The sequence below is a fragment of the Mesitornis unicolor genome, unplaced genomic scaffold, assembly GCF_000695765.1.
Source record: "Mesitornis unicolor isolate BGI_N332 unplaced genomic scaffold, ASM69576v1 scaffold32168, whole genome shotgun sequence".
Taxonomy (NCBI): Eukaryota; Metazoa; Chordata; class Aves; order Mesitornithiformes; family Mesitornithidae; genus Mesitornis; species Mesitornis unicolor.
In genome coordinates, this window is record NW_010204389.1 from 1 (window position 1) to 9,567 (window position 9,567).

General features: G+C 38.4%; 1 protein-coding gene across 1 annotated transcript; it reads left to right on the forward strand.

Annotated features, from left to right (window-relative positions):
- Positions 1 to 558: 558 nt before the first annotated feature.
- On the forward strand, positions 559 to 9,484 carry LOC104533439 (heterogeneous nuclear ribonucleoprotein K-like; the record flags this gene model as incomplete). The annotated part of the gene is made up of 6 exons (XM_010191046.1): positions 559 to 672; positions 1,674 to 1,802; positions 2,275 to 2,582; positions 2,910 to 2,964; positions 6,592 to 6,642; positions 9,463 to 9,484. Coding segments are annotated over 6 exons (679 nt in total), but the record flags the coding sequence as incomplete, so codon positions are not given.
- Between the last annotated feature and the right edge of the window lie 83 nt (positions 9,485 to 9,567).

Genomic DNA, 9,567 nt, shown 5'->3' on the forward strand with positions numbered 1-9,567 from the left:
ACAGCAGTCGCTGGCTGTATGCCAATGAAAACACGACAAGGGACCGATAAGCCATCACAATGTAGAAGGGAAGGGAAGAGAAGGGATTGAAGGAAAGAAGGGTTGTCCCCAGCAAACTCCTTGATTTATAATGAATGTCACATTTTTCAGAATACATTGTTAGTGGTCCGCTTGGATCAGACCTGCATCATCTGTCCTTGGTTACCTGTCCTAGAAATTCCTGGGCTTTTCTTCCCTTTCCTCACCCCCATCCTCTTGTGCAGAGAGAAGGAAAAGAAAAATCACATAAAAAACCCCCAAAAACCAACAAGTGAAACCATAACCACAGGTGCAAGTAAAAGACTGAAAAACAAACTGAGAAAGTAAACATCTGCTGGTGAGAATCAGAACACTGCACTATCAACATTGTTCTAAGCATAAATCCAAAACAAAGTCTCATCAGGTACTATGAGGGAAAGAATTAAAAAACCTCTCCATCCCAGCAGGACAACCTCGAATATTTTAAATTTTTATGTGAGTAATAATTTATTCTTTTCCTTGTATGTGTCTTCCTTACAGTATCAACACTACAAAGGCAGCGACTTTGACTGCGAATTAAGACTTCTCATTCACCAGAGTTTGGCAGGAGGAATCATTGGTGTCAAGGGAGCAAAAATTAAAGAACTCAGAGAGGTACTTGTTTCCTGTTCTGAGGTTTGAGTTTTGTTCAGTAAGGAACTTAGTGTTTTGCATTCATAAGGGGCAACTGTAAGTATCTACTGTGCAGGAACTCCTTCAGCATGTATTACATTTATGGTTGTGGTGTTCTTAGAATGGTCTGTTAGTTGCAAATTTCTTGCAAATACTCTGAAGTTAAGTCGTCATTGGTGATAAAGCCTAGGACTTTTTATCAAGCATCTAAGCAATATTCATGGCAGAGTAAGAAATAATTTTTTTTTTTTAATTGAAATGGCATTCATCACTCCAGGAATGAACTGCTGCATAGACTAGATATATTTGTGTGGTTGGATGTGCAAAATAGGTTAGAGTGAATGCATCTCCACAAACTCATATGATGATAGTTAAATAGATGTCTGAATTTTACGGTAAAAGAGGATTCTTTTAATACTTTTTAAAAAATTCTACCTTCTGGAATATCATTGTTTTCTCTCAGTGAAGGAATGAGATTTTAAAAAGCTAATGGTCCTTATGAACTTAAAACACCCATGTTTTCTGACCTTTCTTGGCATTCTGTCAGAAGCAGTTTCAGGTCAGATGAGGTAGAAGCTGTGATTCCTGTTTGACTGGGTTGAGGAAGGCAAGATAACTAGATGTTATTGTAGCAACATTGATGTCTTGCATCCAAAGCATATTTTCTTGACATGTGAAGATTAATACAACCTGTAAGCTTGCAATGGATATGCAGTCCTTTTGCTAGTATTCAATTAAATGATGGTGTAGATGAGCCATAGTTGAAAGAGGAGAAAACGGCCTCTTCATAAGAAACTGTCAGCACCAATCTTAAAAAAATTAATCCTGAAATTAAATTTATTGAGAGAACTCAGAAGCAAGCATGCACTTAAAATGGCTGGGAATTTAATTGTCTTTTGGATTGTTTCTTTAAAAATGTTTTAATGGGTTTATAAAGTTGTTAAAAATATTTAAAAGACAAATCTTGGTTTCTTTTTTTTCAGAACACTCAGACCACCATTAAGCTCTTTCAAGAGTGTTGTCCTCATTCTACTGACAGAGTGGTGCTTATTGGTGGAAAACCTGACAGAGTCGTTGAATGTATCAAGATTATCTTGGATCTTATCTCTGAGGTAATGTTTATTATCTTTTTTTAGTGTTTCAGTGGCATTCATGAATGTTAGGGATCATTTAGATGAAAATCCATATCTTTCAGTTTCTGTTTTGAATTCAGTACTTCCTACTTTCCCAGTAACAAAGTAATTGACTATTAACACCTTTTGGGACTGTTTCCGTTTTCTAGAAATGGAGTGCACATTATGGGGGAAGGAAGCAATTTTTTTGTACTTTGCATATCATTAGGATGCAAAAATTGAAGAGGAAGGGAGACCAAATTTATTTGCCACTGATAAATAACAGCAGTTTCTCTATCAAAGTTCAGTACACTGGAAATGTATCACTATTTTCTCCTTTCTTAATGAGCATTGTGAAATCAAGAATATGTTCCAAATGCAATAAGTTCATATTTATACATTTAATATATTAATTTAATTTAATATGCCAATTGTAATAGTCCTAATTGGGTTGGGGGAATTTTTGTTTTAGTCTCCAATTAAAGGACGTGCCCAGCCTTATGATCCCAATTTCTACGATGAAACATATGACTATGGTGGCTTCACAATGATGTTTGATGATAGAAGAGGACGTCCAGTAGGCTTTCCGATGCGTGGAAGAGGAGGTTTTGATCGAATGCCCCCTGGTCGTGGTGGACGACCTTTGCCTCCATCGAGAAGAGATTATGATGATATGAGCCCTCGCAGAGGACCGCCACCACCTCCACCAGGTCGTGGTGGTAGAGGTGGCAGCAGAGCTCGTAACCTTCCTCTTCCTCCACCACCACCTCCTCGTGGCGGGTGAGTTGTTGCTTAAATGCATTGTACAAAGTTCATGTTGTGTACAGTCTCCTGAATCATGTTTACCTTTCCAGTTCAGGTTTTTTTCCCATACTTCCATGTTAGTGTATATTAAACTAGTGCATTTTGAAAAGTACTGGAATTTAATTATTTGCTGCACTGTAATAATCCACCAGGACTATAGTCAGTAGTTCTGAAACTTCTGTCAGTCAGTGCTTGGCTAGGGTAGTGTAAGTTCTATGTGGACCATGAATATGAAAATTTACATTAGGCTATATAAACTGCTTCACAGTGCAATTCACATGCTGCTGCTTTTTTTCACTTTAGAGATCTTATGTCCTATGACCGAAGGGGCAGACCTGGAGACCGTTACGATGGCATGGTATGAGTCTGTAATTTGACTTGTTCTGATTAGTAAGCACAGTTAGCATGCTGCTTGCATGCTGTTGCTGAACATATGCACTTAAATGTGGGACATGCACGGTTCTTATGATGCAACCAAAATGTTTTGTCCATATAAATGGCCCCTCCTGTGGAGGAATGTTCAGGGTGTAAGTGGTATCTGAGACACAATCTGTTTTCTTTCTTGCCTCCCTGCCACCAAAAATGATACAGAAAGTTTGACTGTGCTCTACCCTGCAGGTTTTCTTGCACTGACCTTTATTTTTTAATCAGGATGAAAGAAATAGGAATTGGTAGACTTTTCAGGTGAAGAAAACACATCAGAATGTTGTCTGATTCTTTGATTTGTGCAAGCATTCTTAACACTAATGTCGGAAAACATGAGTATAGACAGAATAATACATATTATAGAATAGTATCTGTGAAGACCTCTACTTACATGAGGCATGATTGCTCTTTTGCATCAATTCTTGTCTATTTGCTGGTTTCTCTGCAAAAAATCCACTGTAATTCCAGATGTTTTAGAGTTAGGACCGCTGCTAAATTGGACACTAAATTAAATTCAGTACATTCAACCATGCTAATCCTAATAGTTGCTGAGGGAAAAATCTGTCACAGCACATGGAAGCTTAAAAAAAGGCTTAAAGATGTTCTTCCATGTCATATTCTGAAATGCAACTTCCCAGCAGTCATGTAGGTTTCTCTTTCCTGCGAAGAGAGATCATATGTGTCTGGGAGGTAAATCTTTTCTCCTCTGGTTTTGGTTGGCACCTCCTTTAACATGAGAATTGAGACAAGTTTGGTTTGTTTTTTAAATGAATGGAAGAAAAAGGAGTGAAGAACTATGAAATGTGCTACCTAAATTGGCTTTACACATTTCGTCCTTCTTGGTAGTAAGAGTTACTGGAACTACGTATTTCAAGAGTGTCACAAGCTTACTAGGAAGATTAAAAGTAAAGATTTGCACACAGTTACAAAAAGTGTTACCCACTTTGTGTTAAGAAACTGAACGAATTGAGAAGTACACCTCCAAGATTTCTTTGTTTTTATTTGCATGTTTTCAAAGCTGAGTTTCTGTGTTCTTACATTTGCAGCCAATAAATCCAGTGCTAAAGCATATGAACTGAGCAGCTTGCCCTTTGGGTTTTGGTTGAGCACAGTCTTACTTGGCTTCACTATTGAGCAGTAGTGTGTTCTATTTTTATTCCATTTCAGCTAGAATAGAGAATTCGTTTTGATACCTGTTTGTCAGGTTGATCTGTGCTTGCTTGACATGAGTTTTTATAAGTAAGTGGAGTCATGTCTGTTAATTTTTTCATTCCAAAAAGTAATTTTATTTCCTCTTTGCCAGTGAAACTGCTCATGGTGACCAAACATCATAGCCCGCTTAAAGTGAGAACTGCTTCCCAACAAAGACTGTATTAAATTTCTAGTTTTTGTTGACCATGATCCTAGTATCCACAATTTTGTAAGCAGATAGGAAGTCTTCATGTGGATTGTGAGGCTGGGGCTGGAAATTACATGCCAGAAATGTAACACCTTCCTGTGCTACACTTTGTTTCATACAGAAACAGTTCTCTAGCAAAACACTTGAACTAGAATAAACCAAATGCCATTGTGGTTTGTGAACCAAGTAATGTGTGGGAGAGGCTGCTCTTAGAGAGCATAAGTGCTCTTTCACATAGAATCTATTTTACATAGATGCAATAAAAGGTGAGCGTAGATGTTCTTCTCAGGTGAACATCTTGAAAATCATGGAAATGTTGAATGTACAGAAATAATTTTTTGTTGCCAGTTGTCCACTAAAAGCAAAAAGATTGAGTAGTTCAAGACCTTTAAAACTGGATGCTGAACTGTGAATTTTTTTTAATTCCAGAGGTACGATAGCCTTGTAACTGCTGACGTGAGAAAAAGTAATTTTGATTTTAGAAGAGAAGTTAGTTACCTTTGCCCATGCAGTTACAAAAATATTTGTTAGCTTGGCTTACAGCTGTAATTTTAATTAAACACTGCTAATGAAAGAAAGAGTTCATTTGGTTTGTAACCTCTGTTCTGAAGCTTTTTCCTCAAGGACAGACTTGTATTGTTTCTTTGTTAACAGAGGTATATATTTCAGAGTATAACTACTCCAGATGAAATGCCTGTGGACCATAAGTGCTATTCTCACATTTGAAAAATATTGCAGTATTTTTTAACACCTTCATCTTCAGTAGTCTTTCAGATACATAAGTACACACAGGTACCCATGGGAGGTGTGGAAAATAAAGTGGTCGATCTTATAATTTAGTTTCATCCCCTCACCTCTCTCATAATTAACTGATCATGTACTAAAATTCTCAAAATACTAAACATTTTGAAATCTGCATTAAGAAATTTAAACCAGAATGTCTCGTGTTAAGTTGACTGTCTCTTCACAGACTTTGAATGTGAGTGTGTTTAAGCTTCTAATGTGCTTTTGCTCCTTCAAATGCCTCCTAATTCTTCATCTTTTGTTTTCATATATATATATGTGTGTGTGTGTGTGTGTGTGTGTGTGCGCGCGCGTGTGTATATCTAATGTGTGTGCATCTGTGTACATACACGTGTGTCTTGATTGTATAAACACTAGAATAAGCACACTTAAATATAAAACATTCTTCATGTTTTAAGTGATAAGACATTAGCAAGCATGTAAAAATCGGTAAAGGAAGAATACAACAACTCTTTTTATTTAGCTGGGCAGATGCTGGAAAAGTAAGAAAAAAGTAACAAAATATCACTCTTCTAGGTCACTCTCTTAAAAAACCCAGAAAATTATGATAAAAGAATTTGATGTCAGTTCGGACTGCATGCATTTTCTTTTATTAGATGTAAAAGTTAAGCACTTTGCCGTATCCAGACAATGCATCAGGTGTTTTCTGTTCTAGTACCAGTAGTCACTAGCACAAGTTGGTGGAGTATTCTCATACGTATGTTAAGATACTCTGTTTGAGAAGCTGGTTTTAGAGTACTTACATGAACATCAATTGCTGAAACTGGAATTCTGAGAGAAAGAAGTGCTGTATATCAAATATTTTAAAAATGTCATTACATTTCTAATATAGAAAGGCAGCAGAAAATTGTTAGTCTAGTTATTGGCTATATGAGGTATATGAAAATTAATCTGTAGAACTTGTGTCCTTCCTGCCTGACTTGCTATTGGCATAATCACTGACAGTTACTTGTTTCAGTCTTACTAAATCTTCATTTTCTAATGCATGGCAGAAATAAAATATTTTTATTTATAATAGCCCTTGAAGGTGTTCTAAAAGAAAAAAAAAAACGCTTGTTCAAGCTTTGCTCTGTCATTGGCTTTCAGACCTTCTTTGTTAGAGGAATAATCTGTTTACATCACAGAAAGAGGGGAAAAGGGAATGTGACCGCTTGCTGTTCCCTCAGAAGTGAAATTCAAAGGGAATAAGACTTGGAAGTGGTCTGAATCACATACTGTTAAGCCTTTGTTGTAGTTAAGTGTTTATCTTTCCCAGTATGTATTGTGTTTGCTTGCCAAGTGACCTGTAAGCCTGCATGACATGGACTTAATTTAGATATCTTTCCTCTTTTCCTCTTACTACGTTGTGTCTGGAAGATGATGCAGTGCCATGTGGATGCCTGTGATGACATGCAGCCACCAGAGTTGGTGAGTGTGCTCTGACTTTTTTTAACAACTGCTTTTTTGAATGGGTTAAGTGATAACAGGAATTTCTTGATCTTGAGTGTAGTCAGTGGCAACGTACACCAATTGAAAATCATAAAGCTGTCCTTCTGACACAATTTTTGGCAGTTTTTCTCAACAGCATTCTCTGTGCAGGCAGGTAACGTTAACAGAAAAGTAGAAGTATGCAGCAGCACAAAGACAAAGGAGAGGAGCTTTTCTGTACCAGTTTTTTCCTCTTCTACACCTTATTTTCATGTTGTAAATAGCAACTTTTCTCTATAACTGGTGCACTGTACATGCATGCATTTACGATATATATTTCGTATTAAATTCAGTGTGTTAGCTCATATTTCAAACAGCATATATTAAAAGTAGGCTATGACGTATCTTTGCAGATGAACTATTATGCTTTACTTGACAATGTATTTGAAAATAACAATTTGATCAGAGAGGTTTTGGGAAGGAAAGTTACGGGGTTCATCAGGTGTTAGTGCCATCTAGAAGATGGCAAACTGCTGCCAAATATTAAGCATCAGTTCTGAGTTTGCATAAACATAGCTAATATAATTGCTTAGTTCGTCTCCTGTCAAGTTCATTTGCTGTCCTGTAGTCTGGGGAGACAGAAATGATCAAGGAAAGGATTGTTCTTTAGAACAGATTGGCCCAAAAAGGGGTCTTGTGGAAAGTATCAACAGGAATATGTATGTGTGTATGCACCATGCTGCTCTGATCAGCCTCTGAATTAAGTCTTAAACAGAGTCGTTCATTCTCTTATACTGTGGGGTCCACTACAAGCTCTGTTACTTTGTGTTGCAGTCTATGGTTGGACTTCATGATCTTAACCATCTTTTCCAACCAAAACCATTCTATAAAGCCTTCTGTATTGCTAACTAACGTGACTACACAGCACAGGTTGCTTCCAGACAGAGGATAAGGTCAACATTTTGGTCTGAGTAGCTTCCATTTTGATCTTTTAAAAACGTAGCAGGCAGACAGTTTTTTGGAAAACTTTTTGTGTTACAAGTTCTGCAAAGTAGTTGTGTTTGTTTGATCTTGTCTGGCTGCCAGGTGCCCACCCAGCTCCTCTCACTCCCCTCCAGCAGAATGAGGGGAGAAAGTAAGATGGAAGAGCTTATGTCTCAAAATAAAGATGGGGCGATCAAGTTACCATGATGGGCAAAACAGAGTCCACTTTGGAAAGATTAAATTTTTTGCCACTTTTAAATAAAGTAGCATGGTGAGAAACAAAGAGGAAAACTAAAAAACACATTTCTCCCACCTCCCACTTCTTCCCAGGCTCAACTTAACTCCTTCATTCCCTTCTTTTCTCCTTCTGCTGCCATCAGTAGTGCAAGGAGGGGTGGGGAATGACAGGTTGCAATCAGTTCATCACACTTTCCCTCTGTTCCTTCCTCCTCACACTGTTCTGCTCCAATGTGGGCTCTCTCCTAGAGAATACAGTTGTTCACTAACTGCTCAGATGTGGGTGTTTCCAACAGACTGCAGTTCTCAAAGAACTGCTCAAGCCTGTGTCCTCTTCATGAGGACACAGTCCTTCAGGAACAGACTGCTCCAATGGGGTTCCCCCATGGGTCACAAGTCTTGGCAGGTGAATGCACCTGCATGGGCTCTTCACAGGCTGCAGCTTCCTTCAGGACATGAGCACCTGTTCCCAGCACAGGATCCTCCATGTGCTACAGGAGAATCTCCATTCCAGAGGCTATAGCACCTCTTCCCCCTCCTTCACTGTGGTGTCTGCAGGGTTGTTTCTCTCACTTCTTTCCACTTTCCCCCACCCCCTATCTCTCATAATGGGTGCACATGGGGTTTTTTTTAACCCTTTTTTAATTCTTATCACAGAGGTGTCACAGCTTTGCCAATGGTCTCAGCTTTAGGCAGCAGTGGGTCCATTTTGACGTTGGCTAAAACTGTCTGGCTTTGCCTGGCACAGGGGTAGCCCCTGGTTTCTTCTCGCAGAGGCCATTCCAGCAGTCTCCCAGAAGGTGAATTCTGCAGAACTCTGCATATTTATTCTCTGCTCCTATAGGAAAGTATAAAAATGGGCTCTTGTGCACTTAAAAGGTGTTAGATGAAATAAAGCACTTGGCGCCAAATACCAGTCTACAAATGGTAACAATAAAAAGGTGCCAGGAGTGCTCGTTGCAGTGACTTGTATTTGCTACGCAGTGGTTTAGCAGAACGGAAGTAGCTCATGTCATGATTATCTGTTCTGAGATATGAAGGACTGTAGCATAGCCTGAATCAAGAGACAAACTATTCTTAGGAGCTTTGATTTTTTTTTTTTCCTGAAGATGTAAATGAAGTAGGAGGATTGACAGGCACTGTGTAAGCTTTTTGTCCCGCAGCTGGAGACTTGAGTCGCTGCTGAACTGTACCAGTAGAATTAGTAAGGCTGTACTCTGATCTTTTCATTTTAATGTTATTTTAGTCCCAGGGTCAGGAGTAGGTCAGCATTAAGAGTTGTCTACCAGCAGCCGAACTAATAAGACTGCTTGGTAAACTGGTATAGCTGGATCCTTTACGTCTTTTTATGCCTTACACCTAGAGGTTTTGACAGGGCAGGATAAGAGGTTAATGAGATTTCCCCCACCCAAGCCTTTTGTTTCTGGTCTGCCCTCTTTTGTCTCAGTATGCCTTTGATGGCACAACACAGTTGTATTTATAGTAACATTGTAGGAAGATATTTTTGCATAAAATAGGCTCAAAGTTAACTATACTTTAGATGAAAATATGGCATGGTTAGTCAATATTTAAGTTTTTTTTTTTCCCTTTCTCTTACAGTTTGAGGGTGGCTCTGGATATGGTAAGTGTTTGTATAGAACCTTTAGATGTACTTCATTATGTAGTTAACAAAGGGCTTGATGCATACGTTTAAATCAGACTATT